This window comes from Salvia splendens, chromosome 6, assembly GCF_004379255.2.
Source record: "Salvia splendens isolate huo1 chromosome 6, SspV2, whole genome shotgun sequence".
NCBI lineage: Eukaryota > Viridiplantae > Streptophyta > Magnoliopsida > Lamiales > Lamiaceae > Salvia > Salvia splendens.
Window position 1 is genome coordinate 15,065,521 of NC_056037.1, and position 23,407 is coordinate 15,088,927.

General features: G+C 36.5%; 3 protein-coding genes across 4 annotated transcripts; 1 reads left to right on the forward strand and 2 right to left on the reverse strand.

Moving 5' to 3' along the window:
* Nucleotides 1-2,408: 2,408 nt before the first annotated feature.
* On the forward strand, nucleotides 2,409-5,019 carry LOC121809957 (serine carboxypeptidase II-2-like). Of its 2 annotated transcripts, none has more exons than XM_042210820.1 (10): nucleotides 2,409-2,751; nucleotides 3,008-3,115; nucleotides 3,331-3,426; nucleotides 3,502-3,594; nucleotides 3,674-3,759; nucleotides 3,838-4,101; nucleotides 4,176-4,309; nucleotides 4,379-4,474; nucleotides 4,553-4,658; nucleotides 4,747-5,019. In XM_042210820.1, the coding sequence occupies exons 1-10, from the start codon at nucleotides 2,484-2,486 to the stop codon at nucleotides 4,906-4,908; spliced, it is 1,413 nt and encodes a 470-aa protein (XP_042066754.1). In that variant the 5' UTR covers nucleotides 2,409-2,483; the 3' UTR covers nucleotides 4,909-5,019. The 2 variants fall into 2 exon arrangements, with proteins under 2 accessions (XP_042066754.1, XP_042066755.1); XM_042210821.1 differs by having other exon boundaries at nucleotides 4,185-4,309.
* Nucleotides 5,020-5,099: 80 nt separating this feature from the next.
* Nucleotides 5,100-7,163, reverse strand: LOC121809958. Its single transcript, XM_042210822.1, has 3 exons — nucleotides 6,753-7,163; nucleotides 5,450-6,635; nucleotides 5,100-5,379 (listed from the first exon to the last, which is right to left on the reverse strand). The coding sequence occupies exons 2-3, from the start codon at nucleotides 6,620-6,622 to the stop codon at nucleotides 5,356-5,358; spliced, it is 1,197 nt and encodes a 398-aa protein (XP_042066756.1). The 5' UTR covers nucleotides 6,623-6,635; nucleotides 6,753-7,163; the 3' UTR covers nucleotides 5,100-5,355.
* Nucleotides 7,164-19,762: 12,599 nt separating this feature from the next.
* On the reverse strand, nucleotides 19,763-23,407 carry LOC121810089 (calcineurin subunit B-like). Its single transcript, XM_042210985.1, has 6 exons — nucleotides 23,089-23,407; nucleotides 22,710-22,834; nucleotides 21,137-21,233; nucleotides 20,925-21,034; nucleotides 20,225-20,299; nucleotides 19,763-20,000 (listed from the first exon to the last, which is right to left on the reverse strand). The coding sequence occupies exons 1-6, from the start codon at nucleotides 23,156-23,158 to the stop codon at nucleotides 19,950-19,952; spliced, it is 528 nt and encodes a 175-aa protein (XP_042066919.1). The 5' UTR covers nucleotides 23,159-23,407; the 3' UTR covers nucleotides 19,763-19,949.

Below are 23,407 nucleotides of genomic sequence, written 5' to 3' on the forward strand. Positions count from 1 at the left end.
TTTTTATATTTATAAATAATTAATCTTGGCATGCGAATATGCGATATTTTCCTAAAATATCCAATCATTATTCCATCTCAATAATTAAAAAAGAGTTAATATGACGGCCACAGCGACAAAAATGCCATATTACCATTTTCTTAAATTTCGGATTTTGTTTCGATGATAAAAAGAGAAAAAAAAATAGCATTAATCGTGTGTTAAAATTTGAGAACCAATTGTAAAGATCCTTTTCAAGCTAACAAAATGTATAAAAGGGACGTGACCAAAAGAATAATTGGGGGCTACATAGACTATGCTTTGGCTAAAAAGAGTAGTTGGACCATTCACAATTTCTGACTTTACAATAGTATAGCCTAGGCCACATTATTTATTGGTCAATTGCCTATTATAACAAATTCTTTCGTTAAATTTGTAATGACATTACATTTTATTATGATCTTTCAAAATTTTGTAATTATAATATTCACTTTATTTTAAGTTGACATATAGTAATGCACTTCAATGTTTTCACCTGTATAAAAGTGAACGACTCCAAATGAAATGATGATTTTTTTTTTCAAATTTTACTCATAAATTATACAAATGCGACATTGAAAAGATGTGGTGTTTCACTCATTAGGGTATTAAACTCGAAATTATATGGAGTATTTGGTTATTGTACTGCTTATACATTACTTCGTCGCAGAGATTGAGTTTTAAGAAACTTAAAAAAAGATTTATAAAAAAAATAGTAGAATGCTATGTTTTACTTTTATATACATTTATTTTATATATTTTTTAAAAAATATGAGCTTTCTAATTTAGGAAATTTTTTCTCGTTAATAAAGTAGAACCTATTTTTCAGTAACAATACCTCAATCACTTTTTATTTTTATTTCTCTCACATTTTACCAATTGTGCACTAAAACTCATGCATTTTTAAAAGTTTATATTTTTCAAAGAGTAAAGTATTAAAATGTGAGTGTAATAATTTGATAGTGTGTGATCAAAATAATCAAATCTTCCCAACACTTTCTCAACTCAATGAGACTGTGACAATATGATCTCATCAGGTTTCATAGAATTTTTATTCCAAGAATCATGTCTACTAGCCTCATCATGTCTTTTAAGTGAAAGGTTCCCTTTTTTAACATGATTTTTGTATCGTTAATCACTTTACTATTGATAATATTACATAATCAAATTTCAAGTGCGATTAACATGTCATCTGCATGATGACACATTATAACAAGTATTCCTGATCGAAAATATTATGTCGTTCCTTTTGCTTAAAGTCTTTAACATCCAAAGGGACCTTATACTTATCAATTATTCCATCATGGTTTATCGATAATTTATTATTTTTAGTGTTTTTTCGATATGAATGCCCGGTATATTGGTATTTTAGTATTTTTCCCTCACCCTTAACCTAACCACGAACGCAACAATGGGATCTAGCCGCGAATGACCCTAAGGGCGTCCAAATTAATAATTAGGGTTAGAAGGGTATATTTGTAAATTTCTTGATATAGAGTATAGACTATTATAGTATTATCTGGTATAATTGGGCCGAAAAAAATAGGAGTTCTCAGTTGGGCTCCCATCAGTTTGGATTGTTGGTGGCAAGATGTAATGGTCAAGGAAACCTAAAATAAATGCACTTGAGTCCATAATCTTCCTTATGTACGTGTCGTAGTTATTCCGTTCCATAATAATTGAGTCATTTTATTATTTTGGTAGGTTTCATATTAGTGGAGTCACTCAACACATTTGTTCTCACTTACTTTTCTCTCTACTTTTTACTCTTTCTTACTTTATTATCTTTTTATTTACACATCATTTTCTTAATATTCGTTTCGATGCCTCCACTACTATGGAACGAAGTGAGTATTTAAGTGCCATTAAATAAGCGGTTTTATATCAATTTAAAAGATCTCATTTTTTTATATCCAAGAAAATGTCGTCAGTCATTATTACTCCATCCGTCTCAACTTAAGAATCTTGTTTTGTCATTTCCGTCCATCCCAACTTAAGAGTATTATTTCACTTTTACCATAAATGATAAGTAAGTCTCACATTTCACCAACTTAATCCACTCACATTTTATTACTATAAAAGTAATATATATATAAGTGAGACCATATTCTACTAACTTATTCAATCCACTTTTCTTTACATTTCTTAAAACCCGTGCTCTAACTAATTAGGACTCAAGTTGGGACGGATGGAGTATATTTGTTAAATTTGAAGGACAGATCTGTTCGGACATTATGAAACAAGGAAATGTTATTGAGATTGGTTTCAAATTTCAACTGCCTTCCAAAGATATGGAGAAGAAAAAGACTCACTTCCCCGGCAATAATGGACGCATTTTGCAACAGTATATAACTACAACAAATTAAAAAACAATATAAACACATCACACACACCCCATTTCATCTTTTTTTATTGGGAGTTGGGACTCTAAAAAACACTTCATTCCCCAATCCAATCGTCGAAAGATGCCATTTTGGAGATGGGTTTTCAACGTTTTCGTCGTGACATCAGTCGCAGAGCTCCACTCGATCAGCTGCACCGCCAGTTTTTCGTCTGATCAGCAGCAGTTGGACCGAGTGTTGAAGCTTCCCGGCCAGAATTTCGACGTGAGCTTCGCGCACTACGCCGGCTACATCACTGTCAACGAAGAATCTGGGAGAGACCTCTTATATTGGTTCTTTGAGGCCGAGGAGGACCCTTCTTCCAAACCTATTGTTCTCTGGCTCAATGGAGGTCATTATGTACTAATTAATTATGCTTATGATCTTCTAAATGTGGTTGTATGTTGTTGCCTTTTGAGTTCCATTTTGACTTTTGTTTTGAGTTTTTGAGTTTCTTCCTACTTGCTAGCTTCTAATATGTGTGTGTTGGTGTAAATTGTGAGTAGCAATTTTGTGATGTAGTGATGATGTTTGTTGTTTAGAGGAGAATGGAAATGGATGTCGTCTCAATTCATGTGTAGCTGTTTTGAGTTGTGTGTGATATTCAGGGCCTGGTTGTTCATCAATTGCCTATGGGCTGGCTGAGGAAATTGGACCATTGCATATTGAGAAGGATGGGAAAACCCTTTATTTGAATCGTTATTCTTGGAACAAAGGTAGTTCTATATGCCTCTTGTAGTTTTTGTTTGGTTGAAACGGAAGCAATTGAAATGGACCCTCAAGTTGTTGAAACAGCAATAGAAGATTGCGTTTTAGGCTGCATTTCGAGTTTGAGATATGGCAAAGGATATTATATCAACTAATGGTCATTTGGAATTTAGATATCTACCTGAAAACTCTTCATTTCCATTTTGATATCTACTTTTTGCAGTTGCAAATATATTGTTCGTGGACTCTCCTGTCGGAGTTGGTTTTTCGTATTCAAACTCTTACTCTGATTTACTGAGCAATGGTGATAAAAGAACCGGTACAGTTCTTTTTCTTCTACCTTCCATCAAAACAAATTCTGTGTATTTTGATGCAGCAACTTCTGTTCTTGCAGCTGCTGATAACCTTAAATTTATCGAGAAATGGTTAGAACGATTTCCACAATTCAAAGGAACAGACTTGTATCTCACAGGAGAGAGCTATGCCGGTAGGTTCATCATTCTAAACTTTACGTATTTCTCCATGCAAATGTTTATATTGCTACTGTTATTACTATATTGATTCAGGGCATTATGTTCCTCAACTCGCTCATGCCATTGTCAAATACAATGAGAAAAATGGAGAAGAAACTATCAATCTTAAGGGTTTCATGGTATTCTCCTCTCACTTTATTAGAGTGCTATGTGCTTGTGTGGAAATGGATAACCTTGAAATAAGCCTCTGCATTCAGGTTGGAAATGCTCTAACAGACGACTTTCATGACCATTTCGGGGTGTTTCAATTCATGTGGTCCGTTGGCATGATCTCAGATCAGACCTACAAGCAGTTGAACGCTAAGTGTGACTTTGATTCATTTGTTCACACCTCAGAGGAATGCGTGGAAGTCCTCGTGATCGCTGATCAAGAAATAGGGGACATTGATATGTACAGCATCTATACTCCTCCCTGCACTGCCAATTTCAGCAGATTAAGCCATATTTGGAGAAGCAAGACTGTAAGTGTTCACATCTTTGGCATTTTCCTCAGATTTTTCATATTTGGGTTATTAATGGTATCTATTTTCTTGAGGTTTACAAGGTTGGTCTTCTCAGAAGATCATACGATCCATGCACAGAGATGCATTCGGTTCAATATTTCAATCTCCCCGAGGTTCAAGATGCTCTTCATGTCCGTAGCAGAAACTCCCGTTGGGAGACTTGCAGGTGCAAATCCTATGCAAACTTACTACGTTTTCCTTTTGATTCATTAAAAGACAGATACTGTGATTGCAGTGGCTTGGTGAATCAAAACTGGCAGGATTCGCCTCAATCGGTTCTGGATGTCTACAGTGAGCTCTTGAATTCTGGACTTCGTATCTGGATGTTCAGGTTTTTCTATCTAACTCTGGAAATTTATTAGAACGGAACGCTTAACATGCACTGTTACAACATATATTATGTGGACAGTGGTGACACGGATGCTGTGATTCCGGTGACTTCGACCCGATACAACATAAATGCGATGAAGCTTCAGACGGTTAGGCCTTGGCGCGCTTGGTACGATGATGGCCAGGTCAGCTTTCTGTTCTCACCTCACTCACCACCCTCTGATTCTGGTCAATTACTGATCAGACTTGAATTCTCGTTGAGTTGCAAAACAGGTAGGCGGATGGACAGAAGAATACGAGGGGCTGACATTCGTGACAGTGAGAGGAGCCGGCCATGAAGTTCCCCTGCATAAGCCGAAGCAAGCTCTGACGCTCATCAAGTCATTCCTATCAGGGAAGTCCATGCCAGAAATGGAACTGTTGAGTGATTCGTAGCCTCCCTTGTGAGATGATGATGCAGATGATCTTGCTGTGTTTGAAACATCATTTCTGCAATAAATGGCTAATAATTCTAGTGCCATTAATCAAAGTTCTCTTTACAGTTTTTTTCCTTTTCTCCATATGCTGCTTTACACAATCGAATTACTTATGCATGTTTGATCACAATATTTTGAGAGAGAGAGAGAGAGGTACAAGACATTCTTGATTATAGTAACATATCAGTATTCATTCTGTACAAAAGAACTATGCAGCTGCAACCAAAACCCAAAATACAAACCAAAAAATCCAAAACCAACTCTAGATCAATTACATGAAAAAATAAAAATAAATACAGTAATTATCGACAAAGATCTTACACGATGAGGCGTTCACGAGAGAGAGCACATACATACGCAGCGTTGGTTAAATCAGCAGGTTGATCTCTATAACTTCCATCACAGCTCACAGCCAAAAGGAAAGCATTGCCTGCATCACAATGCACAAGATTAATTTACTCAGAGCTTCAATGGAGAGGGAGAGAGAGAGAGGAGAGTACCTCTGCGAGAAGAGCCATAGCCAAGGACGTCTCTTCTTCGTTTTCTTCTTTCCTAACAGGGGATGGTTTCTTCCCCTTCAAACTCCTGATCTCATCATGCAACAAATTCACTTTCTCTTTCAGCTCCTTCAACAATTTCAGTTCTTCTCTGCTACTACATTTTACTGATCTGTCATCTTCCACAATCTCTGATCTCCCCCCAACTTGACCCATCGTCATATGAAACTGAGCAATGCTCGTTGCAGGTGGCGCAACAACCATACCGCACTCCACATCACTCACTTTACTCGACTGCAACACATTCTTGAACCACTCGGGCTCATCTCTATCCATCTTCGCAGTCTCTGGAAAAACAACGTCTTCCTTTTCAAGATTCTTGATTTCATCTTTCTCCATTGATTCTGATTCACACCTCTCATCGGCTTGTGGAACTTCAAACACGTCATGAATGCTCGTTGAACAAGAGCCATCAGCAGCTACACCATCTGAACTCTTAGTCTCACCAATTCCATCCATCATCTTGTTTGGTTGACACGAACTGCCAGTGTCCCTCATTGGATCACACGAACTCCCTCTACTCAGATGTGAAGACAACGATGAAGAGGGAGACCGTGTCTCTCTCCTAGAAGAAGAACTTCCTCCTGCAATCTCCTTCACCCTCTCATCCAACCTCCTAATCTTCTCCCAATAGCCATCGATCTTTTTCCCTGAATCCAAACACATTTCCTCAGCCATCTCCCCCTTACACGACATGGGCACAGAATGCCTTCTCCCAATGCGGCTCGTCTCCCCACCAAAGCCATGTTCATCGCAACCAACGCTCAACAACTTAGACCTATAAGCCTGCAGTTGATAGTCCAATGCAGCCACCTCCATTTCCTTCTGATAAACTGTATCTTCAATCATAGCTAGAGATTCCTCAGCATGGCATATCTTCTCCTCCGAGAGCCTCTTGTAATGGTCGGCCTCCATCTGCACCGCGGCCTTCTCCCCCTGAAGCCGGAGGATCACGGCCAGGGCCTCGCTGGCGGCAGAGGCAGAGGCCTCCCTCTCTGCATCCAACTCACTGTAGAGCTTCTGCAGAAGCTCCTGCTGAGCACATAGTGCATCTTTCAGAGCACAAATCTCTGACAAAGCATCATCATCATCATCACCCATCGGATTCCCACACATGAAACACTAGAATCTGAGAATCAATACAGAATTTCAAGAATTAAACTTTACAGGCAATTCATCTAAATTAGCCCAGTATCACCATGATTGAGGCAAGCCCGTATTCAAGAAACTCAAATAATTGGCTTACCTTTATATGTTTGCAGCTAATGAAGTGAAATTGGATGGAAACTCAACGCTTTTGAGGCGAAGGTTGTAACAAATTTTGAGCATGAAGAAGAAGAAGAAGAAGAAATTTGCAGTTTTAGTCACAGATCCAAATCAAAGCTATACGGAAAGGAAACTGAAGCGGAAACTATGCGTATGCGTGTGTGAAGTGCGAAAAACAAATTTCAAGCAACAAGTTTCTTAAAGTATAAAGCAGTTGAAGAAAAAAGCTCGGAAAAATGAAGAATCCCCAGAAAAATGAAAAATGAGGATAATTGTAACGGTTTATTAATTTGTCTTTTTACAACGAGAAAAGGTTAGACTTCGCTATTAAATTACGTATAAATATGCGATGCAGTTGCAGCAGCACCACCACACACGAAGAAGATGGTGATTAATTAATATAACCACATCAATAATTAAGTATTAAAGGTTCTTTTCAGAGTTAATATATTTTCACAATTCTGATTCCAATTCATGTTGCTAAGTCAACATCAAGGGGAGTATTTCTTTTTGAGTAATTACCAGAAATATTTCTCTTTTGGGATAAAAGTTTTTTGCTAGAATTATCTCGACCACTGGTGATGTTGCTCTTTTTTATGTTAATTAATTAATTGCATTGACGCTTTTAAAATTGTTTGGTATAAAAATAAGACAATGTAACGTTGCACGTTGTATATGAATGTTTACATTAATGAAGTATAGATGATGTAGATATTTTGTGATAAATTGTGTACAACGGCTATAATTCTGTATAGTATGAGTAATATTACTATTTTCTATTATGGAAAACAATTTACATGCACGGACATTTGTTTTTTTTATATCATAGATGTACCGAATCCGGCTTTGGTGTAATTCGACTAATCCTGCTTGACCAAGTTTGCAAATTAAGTGGGATTTGAACTCGTGATCTTTAGGTCACCACAACTCCACGCTGCCAACTGCACCACGACCCGTTTGTAGTGAACACATGTTTTAGTGAAAAGGGTGATGACTTGATTGTTAAAAGAATATTAGGGGTACCAAATTTTATTACTCCTTCTCCTTCCGTCCCCGATTAATTGTCACTCTTTGACCGGGTACGAGTTTTAGAAATGTAAAGAAAAGTTGGTTGAAAAAGTTAGTGGAATGTGAGACCCATTTTTTATATTGGTTTTATAATAAAATGTGAGTGGAGTGAGTTAGTGGAATGTGTGACCTACTTACCATTTATGGTAAAAATGAAGTGTGACCATTATTGAGAGACGGAGTGACAATTAATCGGGAAGAGGGAGTACAAAATGTCGAATGTTTGTACATATGAGGTATTTTTTTTAGTCGATTCTTTGGAAATTATTATTGGCTAATTAATTTGTTAATATTAGTGGCAGTTTGTTTATCCTGTATTGCCAAATTAGTGGTAATAATTGCCTTCATGTGATTGGCTAGCTACAATCCTCAATTTTTAATTAGATTTTATTAATTTATTATCAATTTTTGAATTTCTGTTTTTGACATCTGATAACAAATTAATAGTACTATCTTACTGTTATTAGTTGTTCTAATTAGATAAAAGGAAATATATATAATTGGTATACACAATGACAGAAGGTAGAAGATTAGCTAGCGTGTGTTATGCTGCACATAATATAATACTCCTTCCGTCCCGCACTACTCGCACCTTTCCTTTTGGGCACGGAGATTAAGGAATAAGTAATAGACAAAGTCAACAATTACGGCTGTAGGTATAAATTGTTTCTAAAAATGGAAAGAGTGCAAATAACTTGGGACGCCCAGAAAGGAAATAAGTGCAAGTAGTGCGGGACGGAGGGAGTATAAAAAGAAACAGAATATTATTTAATCATAAATTAATGGATGTGATACCACCATTGCCGAAAAGGAGACCTTTGTGTGAATATAATTAGGACCCTAATTTCGTGCAAAACTTTGATATGATGATGCTTCGACTTTCACATTATTTTGCATTCTTTTTTCTAGACAGCGATAGTATTGTTATTATTATTGGAATAGAAAATCCAAAGAAGTAGTAATTGATTGAGTAAATGGACCCTTCTTAAAATTTCTCCGATTTTCTTTACGATTATTCCGATTAAAAAGGGTGAAACTTTAACGAAAAATATATACAAGTCGTTATCCAGCTGCCGACCATGCCGCTCATTCAAACAGCGATTTACAGCTTGGGTTTAGGCTCTGTCATCATCTTAAACGTTGAATTTGTTGGTTTCTGAGGATTACAAGAGATACAACCGGGCGTAATACAACCCAAAAGAAAGAATACAAAAGGAGAAACTGAACTTAAAAATTACAACGGAAAATCGAAACAACTAAACCGTGAATTAGCCGAGTCGAGGAGGCCTCTTCCCGCAAGACGAGATACGCCCCGGTAATGCTCTCGGTTTGGCGTGTCGTCCCCAAAGGTAAAACGGCTACGTCTCTGGTGAAGTAGCACCGCAAAAAACAATGCAGAGAGAGGGAGAGAGCTTATGAATGCTTGTTTGTGTGTAGTAATGCAGGGTCAACCAAGCCATTGAAGGCTCATCATGGCAGATTCGTAACCGTCGTCGGTTACAGGCGTGAGGCAGGAGTGTGCCTTTCGCGTGTGGAGCGTGTGGATTTCTTATGTGGCAACCGTGATTGTGCCTCGCTTGACGATGTGTCAAGCCACTTGGACTGCTGACTCGGCGGTGGTCTAAAAAGATTAGTTTGGGCCAAGCACCAAGCCCAAAGATCCAAGTCCAAGTCCAAGTCCAAGATCAAGATCAGGATCAGGATCGGGCCCGGGCCCGGGCCCGAGGCCCACGAGCGCGAGCGCGAGCACGAGCGGGCGGGCGGCGGCGCGCGCGTGTGGGCTCTTTCACCCATCTTGGTCCACTATAATTATTAAGTAACATAAAGTCACTTAATTTAAACACATTAAAATATGTGTTAATCCTCCAATGTGGGATAATTAACACTAGTTAATTATTCCCTAAGCTCCAACTTCAAGCTTTAATTAAAAGCTAATTATGCCCAACTTTAATCCACTATTTCTCATTCACCGGAAATCGGATTTGAGAAAGTGAATATACTACATTTATCTACGTAAAATGTAGATTGACGCTATGTCATTTAATTTCACAAAATTAAATGTCTCCTCACATTTATTATTTGGTCAAAATCCATTGATCGGGCATATTTAATCCATGATTTTTACAATCCCCCACATGAGTGGAAATAGCCAAATGCATATGCATGCAGACACAAGCTCAACCCTCGAGAGGTATATAAGCATAAGGATAGGTAGTTGTTGGCTTTGAACCTTCCATAGTCGACACCATCGGATACACAGGCGGCTTAGTAGCGCGATGCTTTGAACTAATCCCCCACGTCGTGCACCGAGACAATGGTGTTAACACTTAAACACCTCAACCTCATCCGTTCTCACGTTTTGTGTCCGTTGCGGTCTTGGACCCCACTTTGGATTCATAAGTGCGTTTTATGAAGCGACCACACTTCGCACTTACATAGGTGATTCTTAGTCAAGTACCTTGCCATACTTGGTCTCCTTGAGAAGTCCATCTCTTTGAGATATTTAAGAACCATTAAAAGTCATAGACTTAGCCTGTACCACTAGGCAAGTTCTCCAACACTCTATTGCTCTCTAGGGAATAGATATAGTTGAGTGTTTCTCATGAACTCTCATAGCTTAGTTGTCCCTTTGAACCAAGTTCTTGGGATCTCCAGTCATCATGGTTGGGTTACCACTATGATAATTCTTTAGTTTGTGGATTTCAAACCCATTCCTTCTAGCAACTTATTCATTTGATCACGGTTTAACCCTTTGGTTAGCGGATCTGCTAGATTATCTATTGACTTCACATAGTCAATTGTAATCACCCCTGTTGTGATCAAATGTCTCACGGTGTTATGTCGTCGACGTATATGTCGAGACTTACCGTTATAGAAACCATTGTTTGCCCTTCCAATAGCCGCTTGGCTATCGCAGTGGATCAGCACTGGTGGCACTGGCTTAGACCAACATGGAATATCTTCAAGGAAGTTCTTAAGCCACTCGGCTTCCTCACCAGCCTTATCTAAGGCAATGAACTCCGATTCCATTGTTGATCGGGCTATACATGTCTGTTTTGTGGATTTCCACGATACAGCACCACCCCAATAGTAAAGACGTATCCACTTGTTGAAAGTGAGTCTCTATTATCGGATATCCAGTTCGCATCACAGTACCCTTCAAGTACCGGGGGGGATCTCGAGAAGTGTAGCCCATGATTTTGAGTATGTTTTAAATATCTCAAAACCCTCACAAGAGCTCTCCAATGCTCTTTGCTAGGATTGCTCGTGTAACGACTCAACTTGTTCATGGCACAAGCAATGTCAGGTCGAGTGCAATTAGTCAAGTACATAATGCACCCGATGACCCGTGCATACTCTTCTTGTGCAACGGGCTCGCCTTTATTTTTGCTCAAGTGAACGTCGAGTTCAATTGAAGTCTTAACCGACGCGCTATCATAGGCCTTGAATTTATTCGATTAAGATGATTCCATCAGACGTTCTTAGAATGTTCATTTCAAGAATTACATCGGCTAGACCCATGTCTTTCATGTCAAAGTTTCTCTTTAACATGACCTTTGTATCGTTAATTACTTGAGTGTTGCTACCCAAGATTAACATATCGTCAACGTATAGACACACTATAACATGGCCGTTATTAGTGCTCTTGATGTAGATACATTTGTCGCACTCGTTGATTTTAAACCCATTTGATAACATCACATTATCAAACTTCAAGTGTCATTGCAATGACGCTTGTTTTAATCCATATAGAGATTTACGAGCTTGCATACCTTTTTCTCTTGTCCAGGTACGACAAACCCTTCGGGTTGCTCCATATATATTTCATCTTCTAATTCACCATTTAGAAACGCGGTCTTTACATCCATTTGATGAATCTCAAGATTTTGCAATGCAGCAATAGCGAGAAGCACTCGGATAGATGTAATCCTTGTTACAGGTGAATATGTATCGAAGAAGTCATGTCCTTCATTTTGTTTAAGACCCTTTACCACTAATCGGGCTTTATACTTATCAACTGTTTCATCGGCCTTAAACTTTCTTTTAAGGACCCATTTGCATCCTAAAAGTTTAGCACATTCGGGCAAATCAACCAACACCCACGTGTGGTTTAGCAAAATTGAATCAATTTCGCTTTGAACAGCTTCTCTCCAATGTAACCCGTCTAGGCCATCGAATGCTACTTTTATAGATGTCGGTTCTTCATCTAACATAAAAGAAATGTAGTCAGGACCAAATGTTTTTGGTGTTCTGACTCTATTACCACGTCTTAGTACTGTATCCTTTGGATCGAGTCTTGCACGCTTGCGCGATTCAGGTTCCTCATCCGCTGATTTAGAACTAGTGGCTTCTTCAATTCTTGTCTCAGAATTGGTTGAGACTTTTTTCTTGTCTTTGCAAGGAAATGTATTTTCGAGAAATACAACATTCCTCGACTCAATTGTTGTTCCTACGGTGATAGTCGATATTTCAGACTTGTGAACAACAAATCGATATGCACTACTGTTAAGTGCATATCCAATGAAGATGCAATCAACCGTTTTAGGTCCGATTGTAACTTCTTTGGGCGGAGGAACCATCACCATTGCCAAACACCCCCACACTTTGTGGTATTTGTAGGATGACTTCTTTCCCTTCCACAGCTCATAAGGAGTAACATCTTTTCCTTTGAGAGGAATCTTATTCAAGATATAGTTGGCTGTCAAAACAGCTTCCCCCCACATGTTATGTGGTAATCCTGAAGTCAGAAGCAGTGCATTCATCATCTCTTTTAGAGTTTGATTTTTGCGTTCTGCAACACCGTTAGATTGTGGTGAATATGGAACAGTTGTTTGATGAATTATACCACTTACGTTGCATAACTCCTCAAACGGGGCTACATATTCGCCTCCTCTATCGCTTCGAATCGTTTTGATTTTACAACCAAGTTGATTCTCAACTTCGTTCTTATAATTTTTGAACGCTTCTATTGCTTCATCTTTACTTCTTAAAAGATAAATGTAGCAATACCTTGTGCAATCATCTATGAAAGTGATAAAGTACTTTTTACCACCTCTAGTTTGCACCATCTTTAAATCACATACATCCGTGTGAATTAATTCAAGGGGTTTTGTGCTTCGTTCAACTGAGTGAAACGGCAACTTAGTCATTTTTGCTTCAAGACAAATTTCACATTTATCTTGGGTATCCACTTCATTAGCCTTTAGTAAATCTAAATTCACTAATCTTTTAATGGCTTTTGAATTTACATGTCCCAATCTACAATGCCATAAATTTGAAGACTCGGTCAAATAAGAGGAAGTAGATATTTTATTATTATTCGCCAATGACTTTGCAACACTGCGAGTTGTCACACTAAGCTTGAAAAGCCCATCGGTTACATAACCTTTTCCGAGGGATTTTCCAAACTTATACAAAGCAAACCTATCAGACTCAAATACAAGTTTAAACCACTTATTAACTAGTATTGATCCTGACACTAGGTTCTTGCAGATGTCCGGGACATGCAGCACATCCTTCAAAGTGATTGTGACGCCAGACGTCATCATGAGAATCACGCTGCCAACGCCGAGGATTTCGGACGATGCTTGATTCTCCATGTTGATTTTCCTCTCTTCAACAGCCGTGTAGGAGGTAAACTTGCTCCTATCTGAGCAGACATGAGCAGTAGCGCCGGTGTCGATGTACCAGCCTCCCTTGTTATCAACAAGGTTAACCTCTTCAGTGACCACAGCAATGAGGTCGTTTTCATCCCAATCCTTGAACTCCTTCTCAACGACGTGGGCAGCCGGCTTCTTCTTCTTGCTGCGGCAGTCCTTTGCAAAGTGGCCCGGTTTGCCACATTTGTAGCAATCGCCTTCAAACTTCTTTGTAGGCTGCTTTCCCTTCCCTTTGTCATTTGGACGGTTTGGGCGAGGGCGTTTGTTGGAGGGACCGCCCCGCTCCAACAGATTGGCTTTGGCTTCATTTGGGGTGAAGCCTTTAGCCTTTTGGTCGTTTTTGCGCACATCAGCCTCAATGCGCAACTTCACGATCAAGTCTTCAAGGGTCATCTGCTTTCGCTTGTGCTTGAGATAGCTCTTGAAGTCCTTCCAGCTAGGAGGAAGCTTGTCAATGATTGTGCACCTTAGGAATTTGTCGGGCAAGGTCATCCCTTCAGCCACTAGTGCGTGGATGATCATTTGGAGCTCTTGGACTTGCTCCATGACAGGTCGAGAATCGACCATCTTGTAGTCCATAAATTTGGAAGCTACAACTCGTTCAGTCCCTGCAGCATTATCTATGCTATACTTCTTTTCTAGGTTTTCCCACATTTGTTTAGATGTGGTTACATTGGAGTATACATTGTAGAGGCTATCATCTAATGCACTTAAAATAAAATTTTTACATAGATAATCCCCTTTTCTCCAAGCTTCATAGTCCGCCATGACTTCGAGCCTAGTCTCTTGGTCGCTTGGCGCAGGCGGCTCGTTTTCCGTGAGGAAGTTGGCGACGCCCAATGTTGTCAAGTAGAACAACATCTTTTGGTACCACCGCTTGAACTCAGATCCTCCAAACTTTGGTGGTTTCTCGGCAGGTGGCATCATTCTTGGTGCCAAAGGTGCCGCACTTGGTCCATGGAAGGAACCAATTCCGTTGCCCCCGAGGGAACCAACAACATGGTTAGGCATAGAGCCCCCACCATTCATGTTGGGCATAAAGCCCGCCATGGTCGTACCAGCCCCGAAGGAACTAGCACCCGCATGAGACCCGAAGGCCCCAACATTCGTGTGAGACCCGAATGCCCCAGCACTCGATCCATTAAAGGATCCGAAGGAACCACTAAAAGTGGAACCAACCGAACCACCAAATGTGGAACCAGTGGACGCCCCGAAAGGGTTGTCCCAAACCCATGGGACAGTTGAAGAGGCTGCTGGGAAGCCGGGTGTTGGCATCATCGAGGGGATCGATGAAGTGTTGACCGGTTCAGTGGTCGCCATGGTGGAGGAAATGGCGGCGGTGGTAGTGGTATCAGCGGTGTTGGATTCAGTCGACATCTCCAGCAAATGTGTTAAATGTTTCGAAAGTTTTTAGGTTCAGTTTAGTGTCCAAATTCATTCAAAAGCAAGTTATATCTCGTCTTGCGATTGTTGGTTTCTGGGGATTACAAGAGATACAACCGGGCATAATACAACCCAAAAGAAATAATACAAAAGGAGAAACTAAACTTAAAAATTACAATGGAAAATCGAAACAACTAAACCGTGAATTAGCCGAGTCGAGAAGGCCTCTTCCCGCAAGACGAGATACGCCCCGGTAGTGCTCTCGGTTTGGCGTGTCGTCCCCAAAGGTAAAACGGCTACGTCTCTGGTGAAGCAGCACCGCAAAAAACAATGCAGAGAGAGGGAGAGAGCTTATGAATGCTTGTTTGTGTGTAGTAATGCAGTGGTGTATGGCTAGCCTATTTATAGGCCAAGCCACCATGCAGGGTCAACCAAGCCATTGAAGGCTCATCATGGCAGATTCGTAACCGTCGTCGGTTACAGGCGTGTGGCAGGAGTGTGCCTTTCGCGTGTGGAGCGTGTGGATTTCTTATGTGGCAGCCGTGACTGTGCCTCGCTTGACGATGTGTCAAGCCACTTGGACTGTTGACTCGGCGGTGGTCTAAAAAGATTAGTTTGGGCCAAGCACCAAGCACCAAGACCAAGTCCAAGATCGGGATCGGGCCCGCGGCCTGCGAGCGCGGGCTCGGGCTCGGGCTCGGGCGGGAGGGCGGCGGCGGCGGCGCGCGTGTGCGCGCGTGTGGGCTCTTTCACCCATCTTGGTCCACTATAATTATTAAGTAACATAAAGTCACTTAATTTAAACACATTAAAATATGTGTTAATCCTCTAATGTGGGATAATTAACACTAGTTAATTATTCCCTAAGCTCCAACTTCAAGCTTTAATTAAAAGCTAATTATGTCCAACTTTAATCCACTATTTCTCACTCACCGGAAATCGGATTTGAGAAAGTGAATATACTACATTTATCTACGTAAAATGTAGATCGACGCCATGTCATTTAATTTCACAAAATTAAATGTCTCGTCACATTTATTATTTGGTCAAAATCCATTGACCGGGCATATTTAATCCATGATTTTTACAGAATTATATAAGAATTAAGTAATAGTTAAAAAGGTTCTATTTAATTTGGTAGACCTATGAATTTAATTATGGGCAGTGATTTAGAGACATAATGTCTCTATGCCATAATGCCCCTATGTCACTTTGCCATAATTATATTTTATATCTTGACTAATTTACCCTATTGTTATTTTAGAAAGACAAATCTTAAATTATGAAGTTTAATTAACACATGCTTATCATGCTTACATTCAATGTAATCATAATTTTAATTAGACTATTTAAAATCTTAATTAGAGTATTATTAAATGTACGTTTGATAATTTTATGAGAAATGCTCATAAAAAGTTTAAAATATAAAAATAAAAATGATTGTTCTTATAAATAAAAATAATTGTTTTTATAAATAAAAATTATTAATTTTATAAATAATATAATTCTTGTGAGTAAAAGTTATTAATATTATTTTATTAAATAAAATTTATTCTATTCATTGATAAAATTTATTGTCGTAATAAATAAAGTATATTTTTATTTTCAAGAAAAAAATTATTTTATGAATAAAAATTATTATTGTAAACAATGAATTTAGTTAGTTTTAAAGCATCAATATTCTTTTTCATCATATGTGATTACTTAAAACTTTTGATTTATTGGATAGATGGGAGCTTATTACCAATTGAACTAAACTTCATAATCGAATAAAAAATTTTATTTTTAGAAATAAAAGTTATATTTATTATGAAAAATCATATTTTTTAAATACATAAAATTTATTACTCTATTATATAGAATTATTATTCTTTTGAATAAACTTTATTACTTTAATTTTTTAAACATAAGTTATCATTCATGAGAATAAAAGTTACTAAATTATTGTTTATGCAAAACTAAAGTACAGTGTAAAACACAAAAGTTATTGTTATTTTGATTAATAATATAAATTATTTGTTTCAACGAATAAAAAGTTACTACTATTATTTATTGCGAACAAAAGTTATTGTTTATTGTGGATAAAATTTATTTTAATTTTTCTATGTACAATAGTTATTATGATTGTGAAAAAAAAGTAATCATTTGATGAATAAAATGTATTTTACTATAGTTGTTAATAAAAGAATTATTTTAATAAAAAATTATTTTTCTTTAAAAATAGTTCTAAGAAATAAAAATTACTACTCCAATAAATAAAAGTTTTTATGCTTATGAATGAACTGTATTATTCTTGTAAATAAATATTACTATACCTTTTGCGAGTAAAAGACTGTTATTGTAAATAAAACTTAGCAATATTATTTTGTGAATAAAAGTTACTATTAGTTTAATAGATAAAAAGTAACATTATTTTAATTAATAAATAATTTTGTTCTATTGAATGAAAAGATAGTATTATTTTTTTGAATAAAAGTTGTGAATGAAAGTTAACTTTTTTGCGAATGAATAAAAGTTATTCCAAAATTCTAGTGAATACAAGTTTGTGTGAATAAAAATTATACTATTTTTGTGAATACAAAATTTTGTTTTTATGCATAAAAGTTGTAATAATTAAAAGCCATTGCTTTTGCAAATAAAAATAATTGCTAAAAAAAATAATTTTGCGATTTTTGTAAACAACGTTTACTTTTTTATAGATAAAAGGGTTGATCGTAGTGAAGTATATAAAAGTTATTGTTCTTATAAAGAAATAAAATGTGATAACTAATATTGATTAAATAGCTCAATATAAATTTAAATTACCCTAATTAATCAATTACTATAAAGTAACAGTTTTTATAGTATATAAAACTGGAGAGAAAAATCAAATTTTTTTTTGTAAATAATAACGTATTGATAAAATCAAGTCGGAAGTCAAAAAATAGAGCAAACTAAGAACTATTTTTTTATTAAATTATTTGCACTAAAATTTATAAAAACTAATTTGATTAGAAACTCATGCATCTTAATATATAAAGACAACAAAAGTTATAATATTTTAAATTTAAATATATGCCGATAAATAAATGCAATAAGAGTAGAGACACAAAATAAAGATTGTCCATCATTAATATATGGACCCATGTTAACAAATACTCCTTAATTAGATCTAATTAATATGGTAGTACAATTTAATGTAAAGGATAGTAAAGTAAATATACAAAATATTAATTTAACTAACAATAAAATATGGTATGCAATTACTATAAAATCCCCATTATGACATAGACATTATGTCTCAAAATCATTTCTCTTTAATTATATGCTTTAAGATTAGCCACATGCAATCATTTACGAAAATTGTGATTATAAATATCAGTCGCGTGTGTAACCGGCGGATTGAAATTCAGATATGAAGAAATCAAGTTAATTTTGTTAATATTATAACCCAATTTGAATAGACTAACGCTCCTAATTTAGCCTCTTCGCTTCTATTTTTATTGGATAAAGAAATTCATAATGATCTAAGCCTAAACACTTTTACTTTAGACATACGTTAATCACTCTATAGTCGGTCTCAACTAGTCCATAACTAAATCTTTCTTTCTAGTATTTGATTTTTGTTACGTATAATTTTAATACATTAGTGGCAGATCCAGAATCCGAATATGGAAGTAGCGGAATTAAATATTCAAAAAAAAATATAATTTTTAATAATTAAATTAAATAATATAGTGTTAGTTAAAATAAAAAATAATACTCCCCGTTCCATAAAAATATGTGCACTTTCCATTTTCGTTCGTCCCACAAAAATATGTGCATTCCATTTTTGGAAAGGTATATCAATTTAATAATGTAGGTCTCACTATCCACAAAATTTACTTTAACTACCGTTCTCCTCATCTCTCTTACTTTACCAATTTTGTCTTAATTCTCGTACCATCACATCCGCCCATATTTTTATGGGACGGAGGGAGTACTACAGATATAATAGTAAACATTTAGACTCCATAAATATTTCAATGTTAATTATGATATACAAGTAATAAGATGCAATAAATATCACACAAAATATGTATTTTATAGTAGTCATAAATAAAATATATCGAATATTTTAAAAAAATTATTTTACTAAAAAATAAATAGTAAACATGTGTAAAACTAATAAAATTACAGATTCCAAAAGTATTTTAATGGTTTAATTTGGTAATAAGAAGTGATAAAATAAAGAAAGAGAGGTAAAGAGAAGAAAAATGCTCTCAACGAGGCTTGATTCACAGACTTCTTAGTTAAAAAAAGCAACACAACCACTATGCTACTAACTTTAATACTATTAACATTTACTGAAAACTCATAATTTTGCTATTTTCGGCTCCAACATATTTAGACTCTTTGGACGGTGACATGAAGGAAATGGTACTGATCCACACTGAAAAACTTGAGTACAAAGTAATGTATATGGAGTCATGATCCCTAGTGTTAACTCTTTAAGAACTAAAACTAAATTTAGACCACTGAATTTGAATATAGATGGTGTTGATTTATTCTTCCAAATTTCCGTCAATAGTTACATGATTATCAGTAGGAGAGTAAATTGGAAAATACCGAAAAATGCATTTAACTTTTAGCAACCACATTCTCCCTCAAAATAATAGGAGTATGTATTTGAATGATTTTTAGGTTTTTAATTTTACCTAATAACACAAATATATTTATATTTGTATACTGTACCAAGCACAATCACATTTATTTCCAATTGTCCCTCAATACATGTCTTGGTTTTGCCAAATCATAAAAATCTGGAGTTAATTGCTTAAATTTTCAGTAACTAACCATTCTTTTCTTTCTCACAAATATTGATCCAATTATAAGTGTTAAATGTACACAAACACTGCAATTTCAAAGCAACGGAACTTTGATACTTTATAGAAATATTTGTTACAAGTACAATCAAGCATCCAAGAGTTGTAGCAAGTGAAGTAGACGACGTCGAATCTGCAGGCAAGTGTCTTAAAACATGATGGATCAATGTCATGAACATGAATTCCACAGATAAATAAGTCGAAAAGTATCGTTTCTCATCTCTAATCTACTGGAACTTCAACTTCCATCTTCAAATCAGAACTTCCCAGGATCTGCAAAAGAGGATATTAAGAAGACATTCTACGACATCACCAACGCAATATTGATAGGACGTATGGCAGCAGAATATGCAGCATTAGCAAAATACCCTGCTAACATAGAAGCATATAGCAGAATAGTACATGCTAAGATAATTATCCATCACAATGGAATGACCTTGCTACTATCATCAGAGAGCTTTTAAGCATTCTCAGTATATAGATTGATATGCTATTACCTTCATGAAATCAGCTGGAACTAATAGAGAATCTTTTGTGTAGCCTGCTTCCTCAAGAACTTGGGTAAGAACGTGCTATTGGTAAAAACACAGAGCTTCAGATTAGCACAACTCAGCAATTGATTAGGACTCAGAAAGCTTTGAAAAGTGATGCTACTTTGAATAGTATATTACTTATTTAACAATGTAAACGGTTTATGGGGAAAACGAAACAAGTGGCGGATCAAATTTTAATTTTGACTGTTGGTGGCTACCTTGATGCTTCATCCCAGGAACATAAATAAATTTACTTATAATTTGCTTTTTATTCTTTCATTTAGCCTATATGATTCAATCTCAAACAGATATACTTTGTGGATAGGTTGTCATTCCAGGAAGCAGAAGCACACAATGTTCCATATTAGTGGAAAGTCGAGGTTACATGCAAAGAAGAAGACTTATAATGCACTAGAATTATTTTTAAAAAGAAGAAGAAAAAGAAGAAAAGTTAAAAGCAGAATACAACAGTTGTGACATGCAAAAACAACATAGTATAATATTCATTTGATTGTTTCAATTATTTTATGCCTACAGCGTTTTAGTTATTCTATTTTTTGTGAACATAAGATTTTACATTTTTTGAAAAATAAAAAAATAGAAAAGAAAGTAAAAACAAATATACATCACCAGAAGGAGAAATTACTAGAGTAAGGAGACTAACCTCTCTCTGATGTTCAGCTATAAATTGACCTGTTAAATCCCGCAATATGTCCAGAACATCATTGAAACTAACCTTTCCGTTACCATCAGAATCATAAACCTTAAAAATAACTGGGATAAGGAAATTAGACTCAGTATTGGCAGATTGGAAAACAATATTTGATGTTGGAAATTTAATATAAGAATGAACTTTCTATATGTTGCACGTCTTACAATCAACTTTCAGCTGCAAGCTTGCTCGAGAACTAAAGGCAGATAGAAAAAATACAAATTCCTTGAAATTTAGCCCATCCAGCATCCTTAACAGTCTCTGGAAATGCAAATAGGAAGATGAAAACTTAAGTACATTCATCTTGTCATGAACAATAGCAATCTAACTTAGTTAAAATAATAAAAATAAGATACCCTGATTTATACTCATTTTTATTTTGGCAAAGTTGCTAGACCAATTGAATACATAGAATACTTGATCCTTTTTACAGTTTCCGTTTTTTCTCCTAATGGCCAGTAATCATCACTTTGATTTGTAAGCCAAGGCACACTAGGTATACATGATAACAACTTTTAGCAAAAATGTCCCAAGCATTCTTGGTGAATATAGATATAAGCAAGCTGGTTATAGGCATAAAGAGACAGCTCTGTCAAAGTTTTCAGTCAACATTTTCAAGACAGAACAATGCCATGAGGTATTAGTTTGATCAGAGAGAGGTGGTTTGGAATTGGAACCATACGTTCTAAACAACCTGTAGATTTATGAATACGTTCTAAACCTTCCTACTCATCTGAGAATATGTTCTAACAACCCGTAGATTTATGAATACTTGAAGAATAAGCAAATGCACTAACTATGTACAGCCAATTTACCTATGGCTCCGTTCGGTATCATGGAATTGAGCCTATGGAATTGGAATTGGAATTGGAGCTGCCTTCAATTCCAAATCCAATGTTTGGTATTGCAAAATATTTGGATTTAGAATTGAATTGCAATTCCAATCCTCACAATTGAATTCCACAAGTAGTTATAAAATTGGCATCTTCACACTACACACACTGCAACACTACACAGTACACACACAAACACACACTACCAAAAAAACACTCCACACACACTACACACTCAATGCACTCGCACACGGCACACGTACTACACAAAAAATGTGTTTGCACACACGAACTTCATATCAATCATATCATTTTTGCCGAACTAAATGGAAATGAATTATAATTCAATTTCTTCAAATTCAATTCTGTAGAATTCCAATTCCGTGTGCCGAAAGGACCATTTTTGTATTTCCTATCACCAACAAGAAGATATGTACTGGATCGGAGACTCTAGCAACAAGAAGATATGTACTGGATCGGAGACTCTAGCAGCTCTAACATTTAGTCACCAACAAGAAGATATGTACTGGATCGGAGACTCTAGCAGCTCTAACATTTAGTCAAAGCACACAACGTCCTGATAAGGTCATGGCCACTTATCTCTCCCTCCCTCTCTCCATAACATATATTGATATAGGAACAAATCCAAGAGAGCAAGACCAACAACATGGAGACATAATTGTAACATTTTCCCCCTCTATAGAAGCATAATTTTTCTGTGATACTACAATACATTCATGAAAACACACAAAGCTCAGATTATTTTTTCCCAATTCTGGTTCAATACTTACTACAATTCACATTTGAAAACAAATTCATTTGCATTTCCCATCAAAACTTTGTATAATTCATAACATAACAATAAAACCATCAATTAAGAGTTTGAAGCAGCTGTTTGTGGAACCTGGGAGAGGGGGTTGACTGCAAATTCAGGCACAGTCATAAACTCATCGGCGGAGATGAAGCCGCCTCCGTTCCTGTCCAGCTGGCAGAACCTCTGGTATAGTGAAACTATCTCCTGCTGGGAAACTACACATACACATACACATAATTATCAAAACTTGGCAACTAAAGTAACACAAGAACAATGCACATTCACAATTTTGGTCAATTCTTTTTCTTTTTCCTATTACTAACCCTGATCGTAACCACGGTCAACCTTTCCTGACTTAATCGTGAGAGTAAAAACCATCGGAAAATCAAACATGCTAAATAGGGAATAGAGAAAGGCAGCAACTTTCGATTGTCAAAAAAGTCGAATTGAGCAGACGAAGGAGAATTACAGGTGTTGTTGCAGTGCTCTTGGACCTCTTCAATGTCGTACTGAGTGAGCATGGATGAGCTGTTGCCCATGATTAAATTACTGTCGTGAGTCCTAGAGAGATAATAAGTTAGGTTTGGAGCAGCAAATAGAAGCTTGATTTATAAAATAAGGGCGGATCAAGAAGTTGGGGTGGTAGATTTAGAGGTCAATCTGGAATGCCGGCAATGTGCAGATGTTTTTGCCGACGACCAACTCAACAACCAGCGTCAAACACTTGCCCCCAATAAAATACTACTCCTAGTCCGATATATGGGCATGGGCATGGGCATGGGCATAGG